Source organism: Diaporthe citri, assembly GCF_014595645.1.
Source record: "Diaporthe citri strain NFHF-8-4 chromosome Unknown scaffold_7, whole genome shotgun sequence".
Lineage (NCBI taxonomy): Eukaryota > Fungi > Ascomycota > Sordariomycetes > Diaporthales > Diaporthaceae > Diaporthe > Diaporthe citri.
This window is the reverse complement of record NW_025064852.1, coordinates 2,815,071-2,842,081: the sequence shown is the minus strand read 5'-3', so window position 1 is coordinate 2,842,081 and position 27,011 is coordinate 2,815,071. Positions and strand designations below refer to the sequence as shown.

The 27,011-nt window shown below is 43.5% G+C and overlaps 6 protein-coding genes across 6 annotated transcripts; 2 read left to right on the top strand and 4 right to left on the bottom strand.

The window, feature by feature from the left end:
* Positions 1-569: 569 nt before the first annotated feature.
* Positions 570-1,630, bottom strand: INS49_013968 (uncharacterized protein; the record flags this gene model as incomplete). The annotated part of the gene is made up of 5 exons (XM_043174660.1): positions 570-709; positions 775-958; positions 1,111-1,140; positions 1,277-1,322; positions 1,587-1,630. The coding sequence occupies 5 exons, from the start codon at positions 1,628-1,630 to the stop codon at positions 570-572; spliced, it is 444 nt and encodes a 147-aa protein (XP_043021605.1).
* Positions 1,631-3,118: 1,488 nt separating this feature from the next.
* On the bottom strand, positions 3,119-4,601 carry INS49_013967 (uncharacterized protein; the record flags this gene model as incomplete). Its single annotated transcript, XM_043174659.1, has 3 exons — positions 3,119-3,165; positions 3,234-4,259; positions 4,388-4,601. 3 exons carry the CDS (start codon positions 4,599-4,601, stop codon positions 3,119-3,121), a joined length of 1,287 nt encoding a protein of 428 aa, XP_043021604.1.
* A 710-nt stretch (positions 4,602-5,311) lies between these two features.
* Positions 5,312-7,231, bottom strand: INS49_013966 (uncharacterized protein; the record flags this gene model as incomplete). Its single annotated transcript, XM_043174658.1, has 2 exons — positions 5,312-6,965; positions 7,035-7,231. The coding sequence occupies 2 exons, from the start codon at positions 7,229-7,231 to the stop codon at positions 5,312-5,314; spliced, it is 1,851 nt and encodes a 616-aa protein (XP_043021603.1).
* Positions 7,232-7,678: 447 nt separating this feature from the next.
* On the bottom strand, positions 7,679-8,884 carry INS49_013965 (uncharacterized protein; the record flags this gene model as incomplete). The annotated part of the gene is made up of 2 exons (XM_043174657.1): positions 7,679-8,563; positions 8,627-8,884. The coding sequence occupies 2 exons, from the start codon at positions 8,882-8,884 to the stop codon at positions 7,679-7,681; spliced, it is 1,143 nt and encodes a 380-aa protein (XP_043021602.1).
* Positions 8,885-11,487: 2,603 nt separating this feature from the next.
* INS49_013964 (uncharacterized protein) lies at positions 11,488-12,986 on the top strand (the record flags this gene model as incomplete). Its single annotated transcript, XM_043174656.1, has 3 exons — positions 11,488-11,758; positions 11,820-12,103; positions 12,162-12,986. 3 exons carry the CDS (start codon positions 11,488-11,490, stop codon positions 12,984-12,986), a joined length of 1,380 nt encoding a protein of 459 aa, XP_043021601.1.
* A 3,236-nt stretch (positions 12,987-16,222) lies between these two features.
* Positions 16,223-19,496, top strand: INS49_013963 (uncharacterized protein; the record flags this gene model as incomplete). The annotated part of the gene is made up of 4 exons (XM_043174655.1): positions 16,223-16,680; positions 16,758-16,863; positions 17,053-17,357; positions 19,490-19,496. The coding sequence occupies 4 exons, from the start codon at positions 16,223-16,225 to the stop codon at positions 19,494-19,496; spliced, it is 876 nt and encodes a 291-aa protein (XP_043021600.1).
* Between the last annotated feature and the right edge of the window lie 7,515 nt (positions 19,497-27,011).

Sequence of the window (27,011 nt, the reverse complement as noted above, 5' to 3'; positions counted from 1 at the left end):
GCTGGGAAACACTCCCTAGGACGAAACCTGAGATTATGCACTACGTACCGTGAAGAATTCGAAGAATTTGGATATCAACACTTGTTGGTCTGAGATGTGCTCCGGGAGTAAGCACTTGGAATGGCCAAAACCATAGCAAAAGAAGTCCTGGCAGTCGCCGGACAGAGGGCTCCGGCAAGATGCCAGAGTTCATCACACATGGCCCTCGCAAACGTGACAGTTTGCGGAACCTGGAGCTATTGTTCATGTCATAATACCCGCGTCTCTTCCCTTGCTGTCTAACTATCTGTATGCAGAGCATTTCTCCCACAGCCTCGTGTGTTGGTCGTTAAGAGAAGAACGTGACCCAAATCGTCAACCAAGCCGGTCCTCTCCCGGAATCAATCACTTGGAATGCAACGCCAGCAGCCAGCCACAGAAAAAAGTGCAGGAAAACGTGTCCGTATTGATGTTGATCTACCGCAAGCCCGAGGGGATGACACAGTGATCCCCTCGTCCTCGCCATGCGTCCACCATCTCCAAAGCTCACAAACACACCACGCAAAGCCGTCCCCCTATAGGGGGGAAAGCTAGATGGCGTACTTGCGGGTCCACTCCCTGGCAGTCGACTCATATTGAGATCGGTTCGTCTTGTACACGTGTGCGATCTCGGGGACAAGAGGGTCATCGGGGTTGGGGTCGGTCAGCATGGAGCAGATAGAGAGCAGGACTGCAGCGGGGTTAGTTCTGGCTATCTGAGGTCTTTTCGGGAGTCCAAGCACGATGCTGGCTTACCTTTGGAGATGGTCAGGGCTGGGGACCACTGGTCTCGCAGAATGTCCAAGCAGATGCTTCCATTGCTGTTGATGTTGGGGTGGTAGATGCGGGTGGTGAAGTTGACCTTGGGAGGCTTGAAAGGGTAGTCTGTTGGGAAGTGGATTGCGAGGAAGAAGACACCGCCCGAGTATGGGGAGTCACTCTGTGAGGCCATGGTCAGCGACATGTCTAGCTAGAGGGGATCGAGCTCGAGAGGTCCGTCCGTTCGACGGCCAGTCCGAGTCAGGGGACAGGTGTCCGGGATGGTGTCTCGAACAGGTGGCATCGAGGACAATAGTAGTGTGGTCAACTTACAGGTCCCATGATTGTGGCCTGCCAGTGAAACTGGATACCAGAGAAACGTCAGTAAAAAGAGGCCCAGATGATCGACGCTTCCGGCGAGATGGGTCGCGTGCCAGGCTCGCTCGATTGCGAGTGGTGTTGGCGCTTATCGGGTAACAAGGCGAGGGGCAGTGCGTACCAAATCCTCACCAACGGGACCAGCGGAGCATGACGAGGGAGGGTCACTGTCGATGAAATGTCAGCATCGTGGTTTCTGCGTGGGTTTTGAACTCGTCTGGCGTCTCTCGTCCCCTCCGCTGAGTTTGATCGCATCGTGGATACTGCAAGGCTGAGGGTTGATGGTGTTCTGTTGTTCGCTGCAGATGCCCCGCTCAAAGCAGCAGCAGGAGTAGAGCGGTAGCAGCAAACACCCCACCTTGCAGCGTGCGACCATGGTCTGCGAGAGCGACGAGACAATGACCAAAGGGATAATGGGCGAGATGACATACCGGCCCAGGTCGGTAAGTTCCTTGTTGATTCGCTTCAGCGCCATTTTGTGTGGGTTGTTGAGGTTGTGGATGACGGAGGTTGGTGTCCTCGGAGTGGTTGGCTGTGGCCGGTGATTGAGATTGGGAGAGAAAGAAAGAAGTCGACGGGCTGCAGGTTGTGTTTTAACTCGGGTCAGCAGTTGGAAACACACAGAAGGTCAGTGAATCATCAAACGGGGCAGGCAGGCAGGTGATTGTGGTAATGGTAGTCGTGTCTGAATGCAGGTATGTAGGTTTGCAGGCTGGGTGTGCAGGTTGGATGGTTTGCAGGCTCGACTCACAAGATGCGGGTGATGTGGCGGGGTGAGGTGATGGTATCGCAGTCTTGGGGTGTTCGGAGCAGATTACAGTGAAAGTCGGGAGCGAGAAAGAAGCTGTCCGGTGATGGGCGGCAAAGTCTACTACTACTGTGGCGGGCAGGGCAGGGTACGGTGGGTATTGGTAGTGGACGAGAAAAATCGGAGAAGAGTCAGTCAGTCAGGCAGTCACGGAAGGTGGGTTGGGTTGTTGTTCCCAGTTCCTCCTGCCGACACGCTTGGGCAAGCACCACAGAGGCACAGGCACAGGCGCTGGCTGCAAGTGGATGGGGCCCAAGCAAGTGGGACAAAGAAGACGCCTGCCCAATGCCCTGAAAGTGAAAGGCAGAAAGGCCTCAGTGGCTTGACCTGGCCTGGCCTGAAAGCACGGCCCCTCCTCCCTCATCCACAGTCTGAACACCCTGGCCATCAGCCACTCTTGCAGCCCAAAAAGCACCTGAACACCTGAAAACAAACATTTCACCCGCCAGGGCTGCAGCAGTTCACAAACACGGCCAAGTATCCCACACCCGGATTTTGGCACATATAGTACGCCACTCACAATAGTACATCACCGCCACCACCAACCTGTCTTATCGCCTGGTCTGGGCCTGAGCAGGTCTGGTTGTTGATTTCTCAGCCCTCGCCATCTGCCTCTTCCTTCCGGGATCCAGGCCAACACCAATCCATTCACGTCCTAACTGCCCTGTCTGCCGGTAAGGGCGACATCCTGGCATGCCCAACCATGTGTAGCAGAGACGTCAAGCTCAAAAATGACGTCGGTCAGTCAGGTCGCCAGGGGCGCTAAAGTCAGGGGTTCAGGGATGGATCGATGAAAGGGGCCCGGCTCGCTCCGATCGTGAGCCGGCATGGCCGGAAAAGGTCCCGGAGGCAGGACGGGATGGTTTTTTCAAATCCGGTGTTGAACCACGTGGGAACATTCTAAACTGTCTACAGCTTTCCAGACTTATAGACCTATAGACTTGTGGATTGCAAGGCAGAAGACTCAAGGCTTGCCCTTGCTTCACTTCCTACCGGGTGGTCTACATGGAGTACGTTGAGCTTCTTAGTTGTCTCTGAGAACCTAGAACCTGGGCACAGATATGGCATCCATCATGGGCAGCATATATACGAACTGATTGCTACATACTACAACCGGCGCATTTTCAAATCGTGTGCAAGTATGTTACCATGTTCCTAGACAAAGGCCTGGATACCAGTAATGGCTCTGCCGAGTATCAAACCTGTATGAACGCATTAGTAAATCCAATATGGAGGAAGTGAGAACGAGAAATATGAAGGCTCAACTTACTGTGAATATCACTTTGGCCCTCATAAGTCTGCGTGACAAACAAGTTGGCAACGTGCCTGCCGATAGCATACTCATCGCTAACGGCATTGCCCCCAAACACCTCCTGCAGCACCCGGGCGTTGACGAGCGCCCGGTCGCAGTTCTGCCTCTTGATCATGCTGATCATCTCGGGCGACGCCTTGCCCTCGTCCTTGAGGCGCCCGACCTGGATGGCCGCCAGCATGCCGTACGCCGCGTCCGTGGCCGCGTCGGCCAGCTTGCGCTGCACCAGCTGGTACTTCGCGATGGGGTTGCTCTTGAACTGGCGGCGCTCGAGCGCGTACGCCCTCGTGCGCTCGATGCAGTCCTCGAGCGCGCCGACGGTGCCCATGGCGATGCCGTAGCGCGCGCTGTTGAGGCACGAGAAGGGGCCCCGCAGCCCTTCGATGTCAGGGAACATCATCTCGTGGGCGACGGGCGCGCCGTCCAGATGGATCATGCCCGTGATGCTGGCGCGCAGGCCCGTCTTGTGCTTGATGGCGGGCGTCTCGAGGGTGCCCGGGGGGCAGGCGTCCCGCTCGACGAGGAAGCCGCGGATCTTGCCCGTCTCCGCCAGCTTCGCCCACACCAGGAACACGTCCGAGATGGGGCTGTTGGTGATCCACGTCTTGGAGCCGCTGAGGAGGTAGTAGCCCTTCTTGTCCGGGTGCGGCCGCGCCGTCGTCTCCATGCTGCCCGGGTCGGACCCGTGGTTCGGCTCCGTCAGGCCGAAGGCGCCCAGAATCTTGCCCCTCGCCATGCCGGGCAGGAACTTGTCCTTCTGCTCGGCCGTGCCGAACTCGTGGATCCCGCCCATGACCAGCGACGACTGAACCGACATGCCAGACCTGTAGCCCGAGTCCACGCGCTCCACCGCCTTTGTGATCAGCCCGCCCGCCACCGTCGACACGCCGGCGCAGCCGTACCCGTCGATCGTGGCGCCCAGCAGGCCGAGCTCGCCCATCTCGGTCAGGATTTCGCGGTGGTAGTTCTCATCGCGGTAGGCCTCTGTAGGATGTTCAAGGAGAAGTCAGCGGCTGTTCGAGAAGGTGCAGGAACTGGGGAAGGGCGCATTGGGGTGACGAGAGGAGTCTGAAGCCAAGCGGGGAAGGGCCTGTGGGTGGTGCGGTGCGTACGAAGGACCCTGGGTAGCAATTGCTCCTGGCAATACTTCTCCGCCGTCTCTGAAATGGCCAGCTCCTCCTCCGTCAAGAGGTTCTTCGCATTGAGAGGGTCCTGCCAGTCAAAAGGCGGCGCGGAGGATGCAGCTGCCGCGTAGTTTCGCCTGGCGCCGGCCCGCAGTGCTGGGGCGCTCTGCCGGGCGCATCTCGAAAGCAGGGCTCTGGACATGGTCGTGAGAGGTGCAATTGATCCCACAGGAAGTTAAAAAGAGAGAGAATGGGAGAAGGAAACCGCCTGGCAGAGGGGAAGGCTGCCCTTCTTCTCTCCACTTGCTGCACCCGCGGTTGTCCGGTCTCGGTCGGCCTCGGTGACGCCAACGACACAGCAGCGCGAGACGGCGAGAGCCTCGGCTCATCGACTGCGGTGGCGCGCGGTCTACCCGGTTCGGCCCTTGATCCCTTCATGCCACGGCAATTCCAACGTTGTCTGATGAACATGCCTGCCACAAGCGGCACACGCCCAGCACAGCAGCAGAGAGTGAATCGTTGACCTTGGTCGCAAAGACGATCCCACTAAGTACAACTTCTCAATTGGTCTATTGCAGATCATCTACCGTCGGAGTCGGTGTTCTGTGCAACCCTCCCACCGACGACTCCTAGGTTCATGAACGGAATCACTGTCTCGACATTCACTTTGGAGTCCCACCCCAAATCGCAGTCGCCATGCATCAGTGTATAATTTCTCATTATCTGGGATGTCATATTCATGTTCGTTACATGGAGGTCCTATTAATGCCTATTTCCCCCCCCCCCCCCGCGGAGAACCATGCAATTGATGAGCGCCCAACACCCGGAAGACCGAGAGATACAAGCAGATACAAAAGAAAGAATGTACTAATATTAGGTCCATCCGAGACACGGCAACGATGAACAGACATCCTACAGCAGGAGGAGCGCCCCAAAGGCAACACCGCACAGCAGGACGAACATCTCCACGAACCGGTCCATGCTCGCCCCAGCCGTGACAGGCATAGTGGGCGCAGGCTGGGAGCCGTTGTTGGCCGCGCCGGTGCCGATCGCCCCCTTGGGCGGCGGCGGCGCAACCGGGCCAGGGAACGGCGCGCCGGGAACGGGCGCAGCAGCAGGGACACCAGGAGGCCCAGGAGGAGCAGGAGGGCCAGGAGGGCCAGGAGGAGCAGGAGGGCCAGGAGGGCCAGGAGGAGGCGGCGGGGGAGGAGGCTGGACGGCGCCCGCCTGGCCCGTGGGCTGCAGCTTCTGCACGGTCATGGTGACGGCGACGAGCAGGGTGGTGGTGTACTTGGTCGTGACGGCGTCGACGGTGGTGACGACGACGGTGCTTTCGGCCGGGTTGTACGGGATCCAGCTGTTGGTGGTGGTCACCACTGGTGTGACGACGCCGTCGGCGCGCGTCCTCGTCACAGTGATCTCGCAGGGCGTCGTGAACACCTCGGCCGTGACGCAGGTCGTGCCGATCGGCACCGCGAACTTTGTCACCTCGGGCGGGCACACGGGGCAGCGCGTGATGGTCGACGTGATGGTCTGGTAGACCGTGTTGGTGTACGACGGCAGCACCGCGCTGGGGTTGGGCGGGATGCCTGGCACGCCGGGCAGCGATGGCGTCGGCACTGGGCTGCTGGGCAGCGTCGGGACGGGGTTTAGTAACACGATGAGCAGCTCGATGGCGAAGGTGTATGTTCCTGCCGGGGCCTGCCTGCGTCCGAGGTTGTTGGACCCCGTGGTGCGCTGGCCGGCAGTCACGGTGATGACGAGTGGTCCAACGGGGAAGTCGACCGGGACCGTGCCGTAGAATGATGTGATGTTGGCATTGTACAGGAGCCACGGCGGCGACGGGATGTAGGACAGCGCCTGGTCGCCAAGGGCCCTGAGGTAGGGGGCGATGGTAATCACGAACGGCTGGCCGCGGCTCAGAACCACGATAGTCTGGATCGGGGCGCCACCGACACCAGTGGAGCTGGGCGAGGCCGTCCCGCTGCCCGCAGGGCCGGACCCAGTCGGAGTGGGCACAATGACTCCAGATGGCAGAGAGCTCTGAGGAGGAATTCCGCTACTTCCTCCTGAACCCGAAGGACCAACTCCTCCAGATGGCCCTGAGCTCGCTGGAGGCAAGACTCCAGACGGGCCTGAACTCGCAGGAAGCAAAAGCCCAGAGCTAGTTGGAGGCAGAACCTCTCCAGCACTAGTGCTCGGGAGGGTTGGTAAGCCACCACCAAGCGAGCTTGAGCTCTGGGGAGGAATGACGCCTCCAGCACCGCTGGAACTTGCAGGAGTAACACCACCATCTCCTGAGCTAGATGTCGCCGGAGGAGATATGATCACACCACCGCTGGATGTTGCAACATCTCCTGGAACACTGCTGCTAGGGGTGAGCCCAGGAATGACAGTAGGCGCAACACCCGCGTAGAGGCTGTACAGGAAGCCGAGGGAGCTGAGGTCGATGCCGCCGCAGTACTGGTTGCTGTACGGGTCGTCGCAGTTGAACGAGCAGTCCGCATGCTCACTGTCGGCGTACTTCTTGGTGACGACAGGGGAGAAGTCCCAGCAGGAGCAAAACCTAGGCAAAGTCAGCAAGTAGGCTTCTCAGGAGGGGGAATGTACAAGGCCCATGACGAGTGAGACTTACTGGGCTTGCAAGCCCGCATACGAGTAGCCTATGCCATTGCAATATGCGAGACACGTCGCGGGACCATGAGGATACAACTCGGTGGTCTTCTTGATGGTCGAGGTGTCGAGGGCAGCGCAGCCCTGGTATGAGAACTGCGCCTTCACCCCGAGTGCCAGCAAGGCGGTGCCGGCGGCCAGTGTATGCAGTCTCCCCATGCTTGGTCAACGGTTGCCTTAACCGAAGGGGTGTCTAGAAAGAACGAATGAATGGTCGGTCGGTCGGTACGAGAGGGCGGGAAGAGAGCTGGATCAGCAAGCCCGCAATTAGGAACGATTGTTTATATAACACCGACAGGCAGAGAGAAGGGAGGGAACAGAGACGAGACGCAGAGCTGCGCGAACGCGGTCCATGGTCCTTTTTCAGTTCCGCGCATCGCAGAGCATCGCACGATGGAAGAGAGCAGACATAACAAGGCGAGACAGGCTGTTCCCGACGCGTTGCCGTTGAGATGGCGATGGAGGTCGGTGGCCAATGGCGGGGTGCGGACCGAGACAGACTCGTGGTTGAAGAATGGACTCCTCGCCGATGGTACGGTATTCCACGTTCCAGTGGCCACCCGGAGGAATGTTCAAGATTTCTCGGCCGTCAACATGACCAAGCTATTAATTTAACTGCGCAATCCATTCCTGCAACATGGCCTGGATGGCATCGCTATTCTTCTCTAGGAACATCATGTGCCCATTGCCGTGAATCCCAGCTGCGCCCAGCTCGACATATTCCAAAGAAGTGCACCCTGCCTGCCGGAGATAGTCCACGTTGCAGTAGTCGTAGACTGCATGAAATGACGACTCTGCCGTCACCACCAAGATGGGCGTATCAGCCAGGTTGGCCAACCTGCGCGGCGCAGGACTATCCGCCTGCAGGGTGCAGCCAACGTGATTTTCGTCGGGCGCCGCGACGATCTTCCTGACCAGGTCGACGGCGGGGTCGGATACTGGCGGATCGTAAGTGAGCGGGATGTCTGCAACTCCCCAGGCACGAGCCGAATCATTCCCCTGCACGCCCGCGTTCGTGAAGGGCGGCCCAGATGGCTCCAGGAGTATCAGGCCTGCTGTGAGACCCGGGCGTGCGTCTGCAATCACTATCGGCAGCTGACCCCCCGAGCTGTGGCCCACGAGGATCACGGGCCTGCCAATTTGGTCGAGCAGCGCAGAACCCGCAGCTTGGGTCTTGTGTTGCTGAAACGTCAGGTTGGCCGTGTACTGCACCTGGGATGCGTAGAAGCGATCGAAAACTGGGTCTCCCATCAAGCCGGTGCCGTTCCACTGCGTATGCATTGCTGCCTGCGGCCAGAGGTTGTACCTCTCACTGGCGGTAAATCGCTGCTGCAGGTTCTCAGCCGCAAAGGGCGGCTCCAACTCGGGGCCGGTATCTGGCTGCCATGCCGAGCGACCCCGTGACGGCTGGTCGACGAGGAACAGCTCGTAACCCTGCTCGATGAAACGAGACGCCCACCCGCGACCGCCGTCGGGCTTGTTGAGCCAATTCTTCCGGAGGGTCAGCGTTGACGCGTAATCTCATGTCAAGCAATCTGTGGGCGGCCCACTGACCGTTGCTGTCTGTGCCGAGCCGTGTAGAAAGACGATGGGATGCTCTTGGGTGACACCATGCACGGGGACCAGGTGCTCCACGTAGATCTGGTCTTGGAAGACGTGCTCTCCTGCGCTGTTCTCGGCGTAGTGGCCGCCGGCCTGGAAATAGTCCCGGATCATGGGCGCCTCATCTTGGGGGGCTTGCTCTTGGGCCCGGGCGAGCCCAATGGCAGGCAACGGGATCGCGGAGGCGGCCAGAAGGAGGGTAGCGAGCATGATGGGAGCCGGATTCAGCAGACCGGTGTGTTATTGACAGAGGCGAGGCGACCAGGGATGAGAGCGAAAATGATCCCGCTGCCGACGTCGTTGCTTTTATCTGAGTCGTCAACGTCGCGGGGCGTATCTTGCGCCTCATCCACACTCTGGGACCCGAGAGACAGCCCGTATTACATGGCGCTAGACTGCGGGGAACCTGGGAGACTGGGACGACTGGCAGCGCCTGGGGCTGCCCGGGGCAAAGAAAGGGTTGATTGTGCGGTGGATTCATCGTTACAACGGGCCGCCGATCCTGGCCTGTCCTGTCAGCGGGACAGATCAGATTATGGCATGTATGTGAGATGCAGCCGTCCACGGGCGAGGGCGCCAGGCGCAGGCGCAGGCGTAGACGCAAGGTGGCAGTTCTCGATGAGCATGAGCATGGAAGAGGGAGGGTCTCGGGCGCAAAGGGTTCGACCAGGACCAGACCGGTCGAGCACTTTTGTCTCTGTTCATCAGCCGCGTTGCCGTCACGGCACGGTCGGGGTGTGGCAGGTGGCAGGTGGCAGGTGGCAGAGGTGAGAGCCTGGGAGGGCAGAGGGCGTGCCTGTCGGTCTGCTGGTCTGGTCTGCCTCGGACCAAAAGCCGGGCAGGGCCCAGGGAGACTAGATAAATAAGGTCAAAGCCCGCCCGAAGGAGGCGTCCAATGGCAGCTACCACCAGACGCCATATTACCCCGGGGCAGGTCGACCATGGGACAGGAGTCGACAAGATTCGTCAAGAGTCGACAAGATTCGTGCTTGTTTGACAGGCAGGCACGAAGGAGGGTGGGCGAGGGTGAGTCTGCAGCAAGGGCGTGTCGCACACATGGGGACCTGGGACGAACGGCACCGGCATGCAGTCTATCTGCTGTGCCAGTTGTTGCTGGCCCACCCTGTCTGGCCTGTCTGTCTGTCCGCCATGTCATGTCATGTCATGTCCTGTCCTGTCTATCCTATCCTATCCTGTCCTGTGCTGTCGTATCCTGTCAGCCAGCTGGCCTGTCTGCGACGTTGTATCTACATCTACACAGGTACTTATTGGTCTACTTAGTATGCCGTGCCGTGCTGAGCTGTCCGTCTGTACCTGCCACGGAACCCCAAGTATACCGTGATAGTGCTGGCTATGCGGGCCCTTCCGGATGCTAACAATCTCTACACCCCTGCCCCAGCCCTCTGACGGACTGGTACCGTTCCCTGGCGGATGCTCCCGCCTGCCCGCCGAGGCCCATCCCCGCTTTGCCAGAGCTGCCAAGCCTTCTCGATGAGCGACCAGGGTGCGATGCGGATGGAAAGGATGGAAAGGATGGGGGGAGGACAGGACAGTGTCGGACGGCATGGGGACGGCATGGATGCCTGCACACGCTGTGGCGAGGCGATACCGGTGGTCTGGGCCAGGAACACCGACGACCCAAGCGGGCACTCACACACACGCACACGCGCACACACCTCACCCTCCTTACACAAGACACACCCAGCAGACCGTTCGCCCAGAACCCAGGAGAACCAGACCAGACGCCAGACCTTGTTACACCTTGGAGGACTAACTGTGCAATTACCCCGACCGACATCATCCATCAATCACCACCTCCACCACCCTCCACCCTCCGCCGCCAACCAGCAGCCGCACCAGCGACACGGCATCATTGCCACGAGATGGCGCTTACATGATGACACGGGTATTATTGGAAACACCTGCGGATCCGGTTCACTTGATGACAGCCAGCCGGGAATAGCCACCCAGAGTCCCAGACAGCCAGAGGCCGGCACGGGCGCACAGCAGCACAGCGACACACAGCATTAGGCATCACGCATCACCCATCTAGCATCGAGCGTCAAGCATCGAGCATCGCATCAAGCATCGACCACCCACCCCCCTGGGACCCCTTGGACCCCTTGGACCCCTGGGATATACCATGAACCCGGGTCGGCCTTGACAGGTTCCACCTCTGAACTGCCACAAACAAAAGCAAAATAGTCCGCCAAAGCAGAACACTACATCTCAAGCGCTGTCTCATCACCATCCCCATCACACAACCTAACCTACGCCCGCCCAAACCCCAACACAACGATCCGCTTATGATTTCCGAGCAGCGCACACTGACAAGCATGAGGGCTGGCCAAGCAAGCCAGGGCTGCTGGACATGCAAGAGTGAGTAATCGCCCCTGTGCCTCGAGCTTACTGTTGCTTTTGTTGTTACTGTTGCTGTTGTTGCGCTTCTGCCTCTTTTGCCGTGGTGGTTGTGGTTGTGGTTGTGGTGGTGGTGGTGGTGGTTGTTGTTGCTGTTGTTGCTGTTGCCGTGTCACGCCTGCTGCCGGCTTCTTCCTTTCACTGCCCTTGCCGCACACACTGGGGTCAGATATTGATCTGATCTAATCTGTTTTCCGGTGGTGGACCCTGTCCCTTCTCCACACATCAATGTTCCGGCGATCCGTCATCGCGTCTGGTTGGGCTTTGGCTTCGTTGGTCGCCAAATACGGGCTCCTGCTGACACCCGGCTCGTACTCGCGCGAATAGAAAGGAAAATCGGGTGTGATAAAGGCCTGCCTTCATGCAACAACTGTGTGAGAACGGGCCGAGAGTGCATGGGATATGGCCTCCGGCTCGTCTGGCCTGACATACCAGACGGCCGCAGGAAATCACCCAAACTCTCCCTGCAGCACCACACGCACGGCCAGCTGCAGGCGTCCGGATTGTATTACGGCCAGCAGTTTCTCAACATTTCATTCGACGACATCGAGCAGAACCGTCAGGATGTCAGCACCTTAACTCTCCAGGACCACCACGCCCGCCCTCAGCAAGCCCTGAGGCTTCATCCCGATTTGGTGGGCCACGAAGTCGAGTTGCTCGGCTATTGTGAGTTGTCGGTTTCTAACCCTGTTTTGTCCTCGCCAAAGTCCTCTGACCACGCCTCCAGACGAACACAAGATCTCCCGCATGATCTCTACTGTCGATGCCAACAACGGTTTCCGCCTCGAGCTCATCCCCATAGCCGTCAACGGCCCCAGCTTTGCCGCCAAGGCTCTCCGCAGTGCCATTCTCGCCCTGTCAGCATACCACCGCTATGGCCTTGGGGCTGCCCTGCCATACAAGATCCAGGCCCTCCGGCTCTTGTCCCACTCGCTGGACAAGGAGTCCTTCGCCGATTTGCCGCCCATTGAATCCCAACTCGCGGCTTCCATGATGCTTTGCGTGTACAACGTAAGCCTCACCCCCCACAGTCATTATTTCGTCATGAGTCAAGGCTGAACCTCGGCAGGTTTTTGACGAGGCTGAGGGCAAGTGGCATCTCCACTTGAACGGCTCAAGAAGCTTGCTGCACCGCTATGCCGACATGAGAGGCGGCCCGCTCGACTATGACTTTCTCAACACGTGGTTCCTGTATCACGAAATACTGGGCTCTTTCAGCCAGCCACACAAGCACAATTATGAGGGCGCGTCATCACTGGAACTGCTCCAGGGAAGCGATTGCGACAAGACCCTCATTATAGGCTCCCTTGGCTGCTCCGTCGAGATTATGGAAATCATCCATCACATCAATCAGCTGCGATACCCAGCTGCACAGAAATTCCACGAGAAGAGCGGCAGATCCGAGCTACCATCCGTGATGTGGACATGCCAGGGCCTACAAGACAGGCTCAGCAGGCTGAATCAACGGCTGCCACCCGAAATCGAAATGCAGTCGACCAGGGAGCAGACAAAGGTTCGCTTGACAGCCGAGCTCTACCGAATCGCTGCCGTCCTGTACCTGCGGGCCGTCTGCCCCAACATAGACGCCACGAACCAGACGCCAATGTGGCTTCAGGCAGGTTTCAGAGTCCTCGAGAACCAGGAAATCTGTACGAGCCCTTGGCCCTTGTTCGTGGTCGCTTGCGAGTCGCAGATGGACGACCAGAGGATCATGATCCTGCGGACACTGGACCGCATGGATGCGGATCGGAAAATCGGGAATGTGTTCGTCCTGAGGAATCTGATCGAGAAGTACTGGAAGCAGCAAGACCTCCAGGCGGACGGTGACCGAGCAAAGCCGTTGAAGTGGTGGGAGCTGATGAGCTTCGACACTGCTGCGCCGTGGTTTATCTGACCTCTCAACGAACCAAAAAAACGGGACTTCAAATCACAACAACAGAAAGAGCATGACCGCAGCAGGTTGACTGGGCCATCTTGGACCACATCCCGCTCTTCTTCCATCGGTCAATGAGCTATCCGGTCATTTCAATGACTTTTGAATCGGTGGTCCCGCCGCCGAGACATATTGAGTGACACCTGGGACTTCATGAGACGGAGTTCCTCGTTGCTCGTCACAGAATTCGATTCACCCGGAGGACGTTCCACCAACATGGATCTGGCTCGATCATACGGTCAAGCACGGCCATCACCATTGTTGCTAGCGAGGGGTTCAGGCAGAGCGGGATCAAATTCGCCGGACATTGCCGAAGGGATTTCAGTATGTATAGATACCCGGGCTTGTTCGTCGGCCTACCACCACAGTATCTGCTGTTGCAAATTTTCTATGAGGCGAGCTGGGAATACACGAGGACAGGAATGGCTGGGATGTGGTGGGCAAACGACAGGACCAGCTGTGACAAGATGATGAGTATGGGGCGACACATTTCCTTTGTGGATGAGCCTAACACTGGGGTCGGACAGGGAAAAGTTCATCCGCTTCGATTCTACGAGAAGGAGTTGACAGGGTCAAAATTGAAGAAATTCAGGTGTTGATGACACCCTGATGGCCGCTCATGAAGAGGTTGTGCCAAAGGGTGTCTGGGAAGACGGTGCGATGAGCTTTACGGACTGCGATATCCCCAGTAATGAGATTTATGTCAACGATTGCTACCCAAAGTAGTGCATCCGACTACGTAGTCTACCTAGGTAGTCCGGCCACTGACTGGATTTGAGTAGACCGGTGTTGTTCGGCTTGTTGCGACAGACTGGAATGGGCCAACCACGTCCAGCCAGCGCGCGCGCAAGATTAGCCAGGTAGAGGGTGAGTCGAATATGGCCTCTCTAGTTCTCTATGATGATCAAGGAAGACAAACCAAAAGCTAGACCTCGAGAGCCCGAGACGGACCGAGAATAAAGTACCATAGGCTGCACGAACACCTCAACACACAACCTTGAGACACGCCAGATGATATCACCACGTCAACGAGGACCAACTTCTCTGACCCGAAATCAGCCCCAACCCCGGATCGCCTCACAAACTCCGCAAAAGAACCCATGTTAACCCCAGGAGAAATTAACCAGAAATCCCCGTGCACCAGAGAAGGCCCGAAGACGGGACCGAGCCATCAGATCCCGTGAACCCATCATCCCAGCCGCATCACCCCCCAGCGGCAGCCTCGAGCCGACAGCTGCCAGATGCGAGCTTAATATCGGATCGTTCGCGCTAGCATCTGGCGCCTTTCCCCCAGGTTTGTTCCTCCATCCCTGCCTCGGGCGCGGTTTGCCACTAGGTGGTTGTTACCACACTCTTACAAGTACCACACTCGCCCCCACCCAGAGCCAAGGGCCGCCGTTCGGCTTAATATGCCGTTGGGGACGGGTCTTTGGCCGAAAGGGGTAAATGTCGAGAGGTTTGAGTTTGGATTGGTGCGTTGGTTTGTGTGGACTATACTATGTCGTCTGACGGCCTAGGTTTTGCGTCGAATAAGCGAACGCGAGACTGTCTAGCCACGTCGCTGTCTTGATGTTGACTGCGAGACTGTTGACGAGGCCGCACGACATTGGTGGGATCCATCAACTGTCAATCCAGTCTCTTGATACCCCATGGATCGCTCTGCATTTCCATGGCATTCCGAGATACGTCTTTGCCTGGCTACGACAACAGTCACCTCATAGAGTACACATGAGGCGCGCGGCACAACGACAGGGAGACTCAAGAGAGCAGCCGACTCAGCGCCTAGTGGAGATGTCTTTCGACAGTTGCACTGACGGTTCTTCAACTCATAATTACAAACCTCAAATAATGGGGACGGACAGGCAGACAGGATGTGCAAGATAAGCATAACTGTCCCATGTCGATCCCGAGGTCAGCTTACCCTCCCCCAACCCGGCTGTCATCCGGAGCACCAAAACATCAGATAGATTAAACAATCGGGGAAACCTCAGGGGCAGGCTGCAGGGATCCCAGGCCCGGCGTGGCTCGGCCGACGAGTCGTACCGAATCGGGACAGCTGCCCGAGGGCGGGCGACTTTCAATACGTGTAAAAACGTCGTCTTCCCCTGCGAGTCAATATCCATGGAGGACGTTGGCCGACTCCGTTTCGATGATGTCTAATTCTGGGCGCGGAACCAGATATCGTGCAGGTGATGTCGTACCACGGCCTCCATAACGCGTCAACCGCGCGCTACCACTGCCGAATCCGACATGACTCCCGGGTCTTGGGACACGCGTGTGGTCACACCCGTCACCTGGGTATTCTTAGACGTGAGCTTGTTCCTCTGCGAGTGGATGGGGCCTAGGGGTAGGGCGGCCGGCTCGCTCCATCTACATGCTTTGCCTAGCTGCCCCTGGGTAATATTGCACAACCCGATTTCTGGGACTCGGCGCCGTGAGCTGTCAGACGGGCTGGGCAGGGCATCCCGGCCCGCCAGCACAACGGTTCCCGGCGACCGACTAGTTCGAGGCCACGGACTCATCCAGGCTCCAGACGTCTCGGCGGTACTATGATGGCGCCAACGCGATAAATGTGCTTGTACGGTCTCTTACTCAGGATCAAGTCAGCCTTAACCAATCTGAATAAGCTCTGGAGCTACCCTGGACGATTATATTGTTGTTCTCGAGACGGGCCGTTTCCTGCCCCCCCCCCCATAAGAGGCGTTTAGTTCCCGATATCCAGGTCGAAATTGCCCACAAGGCCATGGTTTGTGGGGCTCTTTCAAGCAGTATGTGGGCCAGCAGTTGTTTGAAAACGCGGGGACCGTATAGTCAAGCCCTATTTGTCTGTTATTATTGCCTTTGACAAGCATTACCTCCGGCCCACACGGCGAGCTACCCTTGTAGGTGTGCAATATGTTCGGGACACGGAGTAGCAAGCTCTTCGCCTGGTGATAGATTCAACGGCTCTCGGTACCGGAGTACATGTTCAAAGGTGGAAGAAGCCCTCGTCCATATAAACCACGGGAAACTCCCATGATGGTGTCGATACTGAATCCATCTACTCAAACTCAACGCTCAGTCGTCTTCTATTCTTTCTTTCTATCACAGGCTTCCTTCTCTTCAGCCTCCTTCTTCAAAATACAGGTTGTACCTGTACCATTCACTTCCTGTCTTCTCACCAACACTCACTCACAATTCCAAATATATCATACAAAATGAGTTACTCTAGAATCCTCGCCCTCCTCGCAGCAGCCGGCATGCCCCTGGCCCAGGCAGCCGTGCCCACCATCGACGGCTTCACCCTGACGTGGTCAGACGACTTCGTCGGCACTGCTAATAGCTTGCCCAACACGGCCAACTGGCTCTTCTCCACGGGAACATCCTACCCTGGCGGCGCATCGAACTGGGGCACCGGCGAGATCCAGACCTACACCTCGAGCACCGAGAACCTGGCCCTCACCGGCAACGGCACCCTGGGCATCACCGCGCGCAAGGACGCCTCGGGCGCCTGGACGTCGGCCCGTGTCGAGACCCAGCGGACGGACTTTGCGTGTGCCGCCGGGGGCAAGCTGCGGATCGTCGGAAGCCTCTCGCTGCCGCCCCTGGGTGAGAATGGGATTGGGTACTGGCCGGCGTTCTGGGCGCTCGGTGGGCAGTTCCGGGGAAACTACCAGTTAGTAACAGTCCAGACAGACACTTGCTCCGCGGCCTTAAGAGAATTCCGTCCGTACTGACGCTCTCAACCGCCAGGAACTGGCCCCAAGTCGGCGAGCTCGACATAATGGAGAACGTCAACGCCGTGAACAGGCTGTACGGAACGCTGCACTGCGGAGTCAACCCGGGAGGCCCATGTGATGTTAGTAGCTTTCAGATACAATCTTAACCCCCTTGAGAAGCAATCTCTCCCATCTGCAGCCTGTACCTGAAAGGTTTCATCAGGCTGCAGGTTTCGAGACCGGCTATGGCCACGGTGTGGCCTGTTCCTCCCTACATTTGTATAGAAGTGCTTCCTCGGTTCTTTCATAGCTGACTCTGAATGCTGCAGGAGACCAATGGCATCTCGGGGAACACGGTGCCGCAGACGCCAATGCAGGGCAACTTCCTGCGGTACACGGTCGAGGTGGACCGCACCGACTCCTCCGCCGAGGCCATCCGCTGGTACCTCGGCGACACGCTGTACCACCAGGTGACGGCGGCGCAGGTCGGCGACGCCACCGTCTGGGCCGACGCTGTCCATGGCTCGTACTTTGTCCTCCTCAACTTGGCAATTGGGGGTTCGTTCCCTGATAAGGTGTACGGGAGCACGACGCCTATTGCGAGCACGGCGTCTTCTGGGACTATGTTTGTCGAGTATGTCGCTGTTTACAACAGTGTTTAGGGGATGCCGTCTGTATGGCACGGTTCTGTTGGAATAATGTCGATGAGTCGATAGGCACGATGACGCAGTGGAGCTCACGGCCGATTGCCTCGTGAAAAAAGAATGAGACCGCGCGGGCACGTCTGATGGCAAGGCACAACTCGTTCAATTCATGTACTAGATTGAATTCTTCCGTATATATACTTTTCATACGGGTTTTTGGACAAGGGCTGCACGATCTTTTTGATGCTTACTCGATGAAAATATTCCGGGTCAGCTTGCCCCTGCACGCAAAAATCATGTTGGTACTCGAGCTGGTACTCCATAGATCTTGGTGTTCCACAGGAGGAACAAATGTAGTCCGCAATTATTATCCAGTGAATTCGATTATAGGTCGCATTTTGTGATAAAGTAGAGCCAAGCTTGATACTTAGTTAAGTCAGCGTACGCCCACCCAGCTTCTATAGTATGCCTACCTAGCTTTTAGCATTGGCCCATTTAGTATAAGGAAATTGGCTGCATGCATTAATAAAATATAGGTATACCTTAAAAGCTAGCTTTTTAAAATTATAGCTACCTTGCTGCTTTATTACATTTACCTTGTTATTTTTTATGCAATATATTTAATTTATATTTATTATATTAATATAAAGTATAAAAAAAAAATTTTATAACTTTAAGTTAACTTATTTATTTTATTATTACTTACTTTATATAATATTTAACTTACCTTATAACTTTATTATAAAATTACTTTTTACTTATTTATTTATATATTTAATTAACCTATTTATAAAATAATGCTTATTTCTTTTTATCTCCTTAAATTAATTATTTTATAACCCTTATTTTTAAATATTATTTTATTATTAATACCCTTAAATTTAACCTTAATATAATTATAAATAATTAAAATAATAATTTAAAAATAATAATTTAAATATTTAAAATATTTATAATATATTATCTTTATTCTTTAAAGTAATTATAAATATTTCTTAAATATAATTTATAAAATTATACCTAAATCTAAGTAACTTTATTATTTACCCATTAAAATGCAATTTAATAACCATAATTCTTATATTAATATTTATAAGATAAAGTATAATCCTTATCTTTAAAATATACTTAATATTTAAACTAAGCTATATAAATATATAGTTATAATTACATAAACTAAAAAAGACTTACCTTGCTATTAAATTACTATTAAATATATATTTAATAATAAAGCAAAGTATTATAGCGAAAAAGTAAATAAAACTATAAATAAGTTTATTAATAACTTTAAATAGTAAATTAAAAAAGCAATAATAATTAAGCAAAAAAGGTTAAAAAAGCCATTAATTTTATATAAAATAAACTACTTATTTAGCTTTATAATTAAAAAGAATATAAATACTTTAAGTAAATATACTTAATTATATATTTTATATATATTTATTAAAATATATAAATCTCTTTTATATTATAAAAACCTTTTCCCTATATAATTATTTAATATTTAAAACCCTTAAAAAACATTCCTTTATTAAAATTATTTTCTTACCTTATTATTAAAAATAATATAATATTTAGCTATAATAATATTTATTAAGTGCCTTTATTATTTACTTTTTTTATATAATTTTATATAAATAAATAACCTTTAAAAATATTAATAATTAGCGCAAACTACTTAATAATTAAAATATTAAGGGCTAGCTATTAATTAAATGCCTTATTAATAATTTAATTAAAAATAATTATTTAATTAATTTATTAATTAATATAAAATATTAAGTTAAGCATATTATATTTTATTTTATAAAAGCAATATAATTTAAAAGCCTTAATAACCCTCCCTTTTTTATTATAAATATTACTTATAATATTAATTAATATAAACTACTACTTATTTATATAATTAGGATAATACCTTAATAATGCTTATATATTTATTTATTAGCCTTAATAAATAGCTAAATAATTAAAGATTTTACTTAAGTGCTTAAGATATTAAAAAGCCATGGGGTTAATTGCAACCTTTAAATAATAAATGCTAAAATTGTTAAAAGTAATGCTATTTAAGCAATATTTCTATAAGCATAGATTATTATATATTAATAGCACCTCCTTTAAGCATTTAAATGCAATATTTATACCATTTAATATATTTTAAATAATATAATATTTAAGGAAATAAAGGCAAAGTTTTTTATTATAATTAATGCTATTTATATTAATAACTTTAAAAAACTTTAAAGCTTATTTTAATAAAAATAAATAAAGGTTAATAAGAGTATAAAAGCTATTTATTATATTAATAAAACTTAGCTTAATTATCATTAATAAAGCGTTTATTAAGCATACTTTTTATATATAATATACTTTAATATTCTTTTTATATTCGCTATAAAAAGTTTATATTGCTACTTAAAAACATAGCTTAGCCATTAAAAATATATATATGCAATTATAATAAATGCCTTTCTTTATTTAATAATAGCTTTATTTTAAAGGTTTTAAAATATTTTAGCTAAGGAATTAAAAATAACATTAAGTATATTACTTTATCTTCTTATATTCTTAGCTAATTTATTATTTATAATATCTTAAATTATAAGTAATCTTTTTATTAATTATTATACTAAGTTAAAGAGTTTAAGTTAACTTAATATATTATATATAAAATTATTTTAGTATATTATAAAATGCTTATATGTTTATAAAGTTAATGTTATAATGCAAAAAGGTAAGGCATTTTACTTAACTAACTTTTATTTATATTAATATTAATTAAAACCCTTTATGCAATAATTAATATAAAAATCTATCTATTAATTATAATATTATATTATAAAGCCATTATTATATTCTTAAGAGCTTTTATTATTAAAAGATAGTTTAATACCATAAATTAATATTAAAAACCTTAATAAGCTCATTAATTTTAAGCTTAAGCTTATGCAAGAATTATACTTTACCCCCTCTTTATTAAGTAATTTATTATAAGATATAAGTATTCTTAATTATCTCTTTATTAGCAATATTACCCTTGAAACTAAGCTAAATAATCCATTCTTAATTCTATCCTTAATCCCATTCAACCTTATTAACATTGCATATATCTCTTTAAATAAAGCTAAGCTTAATATTCCTAAGCTTAATCCTAATTAATATGCTTATATAAATATAGAAATAAATGCTAAGCCTTTTAATAAAATAAAGCCCTTTTTATTACTAAAGAAAAAAAGAATTAAGTAAGCTAAGAATGGTTTTAAGAGGGCAAAGGCAAACTATTATACCTATAAATTAAATGCATTAGCTGCCTTAACTAGGCGGCTATTAAGCTAAAATAAAACGATAAAAAAAAAAAGAGCAGCCTTTAAAAGGAAATATAAGTAATGCCATTAGCTTAAATATAAATATATAAATCCTATTTATTTAAATATGCCGTTAATTAAAATAATATAAATATTATTAAATTTTATGCTTAATTTTAATAAATAAGACTTAAAGCATAGCTTTATATTAAGGCTTGCTTAAAATATTAACTTTTTAAAAGAAATGGCATAAAGCGCACTAAATATAATAAAAGTAAGCAATTTATTAAAATATATATCTTTATATTACTTAATAATATTGCTATTATATTTAAGCAATACGCTAAAGCTTATTTATTAATTTTATTTACTATTTCCTTTAAGCATTTTAAAGCACCCTTTATTACTTATTTTTAATCTTTTAATGCTTCGGCCTTAAACCCTGCCTTTTAACTTTGTAGTATTAAGTAATTATTTAACTTAAGCCTTTTTAAATTAAGTAATATATAAAAAGTGCATTAAAGTAATTATTATTAATTATAAACTAAATTAAGCTTAATAATATATTAAATAAGGTATATTTAAAAGACTTAATAATGCATAATATAAAAAAAGGTATAAGCTTTATTATTAGCCTATAACCCGCATTAATATGATTTACGTTGGCTAGCTTATAGTAAATTAAGCCTTATTAAATAATTTATTAATATATAGGAAAAGCTTAATTATAGGAAATATTATAAACTATAAGTTAGTTAGTTAAATTAATAGCGAAAAATATATATAGCTAAATTGCATAAAAAATAGCAGTAATGTAAATAATAATAAGTATTATAAGGGCTTAAAAGAATTTAACTTTATGCCTTTAGCTAATAAGATTATAGTTAAAAAGCAAAGATAAGGCGGGTTTGCTATTAATAATAATATGTTATTTTATATAATTTAAGTATAAGAAATATATAATTATACTTTATTTATTATAAATCTTAATAATTAAATCTTTAAAAAAATTTAAAAGAAGTTTAAGGTAAAAAGGAATTAATTATTTTATAAGATTTTTTATTTTAATTAAGATTAGTAAAAATATTATATTAAAAAGGGTATATTTCTTAATATATTAAAAGAATTAAGCAAGGAATTTATATAAGATTATATTATTATTAAGGGTAGTTTTTAAGTAGAAAATATAGTATTACGGTATTTAATTAAATATATAATATATATATATAATGATTTTTAAATAAGTTTACTTAATATTAATATTTTAAATTATGCTATATTTATCTTAAACTTATTTAATATCTTTAAGCATATTATTATTAAGGCTTTTAAACTTATTATTTATAATATAGTTTATTATTTCTTATTAAGAAATTTATACCTTTTAAGTTCTTTATCTTATTACCTTTTAATTATATATTTTATTAAGATTTTAATTAATATTTTTCTTATATTACTTAATAAGCTGGCTAAGCATATTATATTTAAGGGTATAAAAACTATTATTAAATATTCTTCTTCTTTAAAATAAGTAATAAGGGTAAAATTTAATTTTTCTTTTTCCTTATAATTATAAGATAAGCCTTAATATTTAGTACTTAATTAAATATATTATAGTATATAAATATTAAAAGGTATAACTTACTTATTTAAATATCTTTAAATTCTTTATTTATTTATATTTATACTTTAGCTTATTTACTTTTTTTATATCTTTAATTAATATTATTAAAATGCCTTTTAAGGCTATTAATAAGCTTGCCTTTAAGAGCCTTACTATTGCCTTTAAGGCTTTTAAGAATATAAATGCTAGTAAAACCGCCATTTTTAATAATAAAAAGCATATTAAGATATGCAAAACTTACTCTTATATTTATAAAAGTATTAAAAATAAAGTATATTATTTTTAAAGTAGGTATAATTTATATAATAATAAATTATTAATTCTTTTTATTTAAGTATTTAAATATCTTATCCTTATTTTTTTAAATTATTTTATTATTATATTTATGTAAATCTTTTCTTTAGCAAAAAAACTTTTTTATTATAATAATAGCAAACTTAATTATATTTATTTAAGGGTTATTAAGTATTAATTGATATTAATTAATATAAATAAAAGGAATTTAAAAATATATAGCTAATATTATTTAATGCTAACTTATAAAATATTTATATCCTTAAGCAATTAAATTATTGCCTTTACTTATTATTAAATATATTACTTTTCTTTCCGCTATATTATTATATACTTTCTTATAACTTTAAGTTTTTAAGCTATGGTTTTAAATAGCTTTTTAAGGCTAACCTTAATATAAATAGGATTTTTAAGATTATATTAAAATGCATTAAACTTATTATTATAATTAAATATATTATTTAAGAGTAATATATTATTAAATTTATTACTATAATTAAATATATTATTTAAAGGTAATATATTAAAGTTATTCTTTAAGTTAAATATAATAATTATTATAATAAACTTAAGTTTCTTTAAAGGGATATTATTAATATTATTATACTTATGCTTATTAGCTTTTTAAACCTTATTACTTAAAATATTTATTACTTATTACTTTTAATTAATATTAAACTTTATAATTATTTATTTTATATTTACTTAATTTAAAAGGTTTTTTTTAAATTTAATGCTTTAAATAAGCGCTTATAGCTAATTTTATATAATCTTATCTTTATTAATAAGAGTATTATAATTTTATATAATAAGAATTATAAGAAGGATATACTTAAAACTCTTTATTAACTTCTTAATATTTATAAATAGCTTAATAATTCCTAAGAATAGCTAAGTAAATAAGCTATAAAATTTAATAGCTATATATATTATATTTAATGTAAAGTTTTAAATTTCCTTAAGGTACTAAGTTTTTTAAATTATATAGTAAAAGGGCTGAAATTATATAATATATTGCGCCTTATAATAAGCAAGATTATAAGTAAGCTAATACTTATTTATTTAACCTTAAAATAATAATTAAGTATTTAGCAACTTAGCCTTTTTTATAATTACTTTATGCTTAATTTAATTATAAGTTAAGTTATTTATTATTAAAATAACTTAAATTATTAACTTTATTTGCTTTAATTAAATTAAGTAGCTAATATATTAATTAATATAGTTAAAGCTTTAAGGCATTTATACTTAAATTTTATAGCTATATATATAATGTAAATTAAGCCCAGCAAAGCTTATTATAATATTTATTAAAAGCATATTAATATTAAAGTTAAGGTTATTAAAGTTAGTAATAATAATTATCTTTTCTTATAAAGATATGCTAGCATAAATAAATAATATATATAAGTTAGCCTTTTTTATTATTTTTTATAAAATTTTATAATTAATTAGCAACTTATATTATATATATAATTAGCATTAATTAATATAAAGAGATATAAAGATATAATTAAATAAAGTTAGCATTAATTAATATATAAACTTAATATTAAAAATTTAAAGCAAGCTATTATTTAGGTAAACCTTAATAGCCTTATTGCCATTATTAATATCTTTAAAAACGGAAACTTTGCTGCTATAAAGAATAGCCATTATAATCTTTATTAACTTAGCCTCTTAAATGTTAATAATTAAGTTATTAAAGTATGCATTTATAATATTATTTATATAAAGCTTTAAGGTAATATAATTTAACTTATAATACTTAATATAATAAGTAAGAATGCTATTATATAAATAAATTAGCTATGGTAAGCTATTTATATAGTTTAGTAACTTTAAGATTATATTTATTCCCTGCTATATATTTATGCAATTTAATATACCTTGCATAATCTTTTTATTAATATTAATATTTATTATAATATTATACTATTATTTAATAAGCAATAAGCATTATTACTTTTAACCCTTAATAATAGCTACCTTTATTAATGCTTTCTTTTGCTTATTAAATATGCTTAAGTTACTTAAGTACTTAAGGTATCTTATCTTAAAGTTTACTTTATTAAATGCATTATTATTAAAATTTGCAAAGAGCGTTATATTCTTTTAAAATAAGCTGCTTAAATTATAATAATTATTAATATTATTAATAGCTAATATTATAAAAATTAATATAAGGCTTATTAAGTTTTACTTAAGCTTAAGGCCTTAATATAATAGCTTAATATTTAATTAAAGCTTATAAGATTATAATATATTAACCTTGCAAAGGAAATAAGCTTTATTATAAATTATATAATTTTAATAAAATTAATAAGAATAAAAAATCATTTTATAGCATTTAATATATTAAATTATTATATTTTTTATTATGCTTATTTTTTTATTTAAGTATTATATTAATTAGCTATTTATAATATAATTAATTAATAGCTTTGCTTAAATATTTTTAAGGATAAACTTAATTAATTTATTATTTTTATTATCTTTATTAAGCTTATTAAGCTTATTATTAATATTAGCATTAGCATTAAACCCCTTGCAATTTATAGCTTTAACCTTAATTATAACGCTAAAAATATAATTTAAGTTATTTTCCTTATTATTATAAATAGCATTATTAAAACCTTTTATATTCTTTAAGGCTAAATACTTTTTTATTACAGCCTTTCTTATAATTTAATCCTTAAAGTAAATATTAATAATTATTAAACGGAAAATATTAATTTACTTTTTATTTACTATAAGCATATTATTATATATATTATACTTCCATAAACCCTATTAATATAGTTAATTACTTATATTTATAATAAATATAATAACATAAGTTTTCTTTATTAAGTAAAAAATAGTTATAAAATATAAAAATATTTAAATCTTTATTATATTTTATATAATTAATTAATTATATATATATAAGTTAGCATTAATTAATATAAGAATAGGCTATAAATTGGCATTAATTAATACTAACTTATAGGAAAATATATACTTAAGATAAGTTATTATGCTTTATGGCTATTTTTATTTAAATAAAAAGCTCCTTAATTATTATTATAACTACTTATAAGGCGGGTTTATAGCTAATATTGCTTCTTAATTTATAAAAGACTTTTATATTAAAAATATTAATTAAAAAATACTTATAAATCTTATTAAAGTGCTGCATAATAATGTTAATAAACGCTTATATTATAATGAGCTATATCTTATTAAAGCCCTCTTTAATAATATTATTAAATATAAATAAGCTAATTGCCTTAAGCTTAGCCTTATGCTTTAAAAGATAGAAATATTGCTTTAAAAGTATAATTAATATCTTGCTTATGCTTATCTTATTAGCAAAAAGGATATTTTTTAATACATTATTTATTATTTAATATATAATAATAATATTTATAAAACCCTTATTAGCTAATATATAAATAAGGAGCTTATAAGCTAAGTTAGCATTAATTAATATAAAGTAAGGGCATAGCTTTGCATTAATTAATATTAATTTAGCTTATTTAATTTATTAATAATTTAAGCTATTATAAAATTAATATTATATAGGTTAATTAAGCTGCTATTAATATTATTATATTAATTAATATATAAATTAATATACTTTATATTATCTTTAATATTTAGCTTATATTATTTTAAAAATTTTAAGGCTTTAATAAAATTAATAGCTATAGGAAGTTAACTTAATATAAGTATAAATAAAGCATAGCATTGCTTAAGATCCTTATAATATTATTTATTTACTTAGCTATTTATAAGTAAAGTATCCTTATTAATTATTTATTGCAATATTTTACCTTCTTGCTCTTTTATAGCTATATATTATTAAATATTATTATAACTTAAAAGCATTGCCTTAAACTTTTTAAAAATATTTTTATTTTAAATAAAAATAATTTTTAACTATATAAGCAAACTTTTTATATAAATTTCTTTAATAAAAGCTATAATAATTTAATAATTAATAAAAAAGAAATAGTTTATAATATTTATAATATTTTTATAATAAGCTATCTTATAATTAATATTAAATTCTTAATTAAGAATATTATATATATTAATATAAATAAAAAAGCCTATATATTTATATAAATTTATAAAAACTTAATTTATATTAACTTATTTATTTTTAATTTTATTCTTAATAAAACCCTTTTTTAAGCATAACTTTGCTTTAGCTTTTATATATTATTTTTATAAGATATATACTTATATTATTATAATTATAATTACCTTTTAAGCTTTATTAATAAAAATAACTTTTATTATATTATTTATATTATTAATAAAATATTTATTATAATGCTAAGCTTTAATATAAGCAAACTTATAAATAATTATCTTCTTATTAAGTAAGATTTTTAATAAAAGCAAATTACCTACCTTTTTCTTTTTTATCT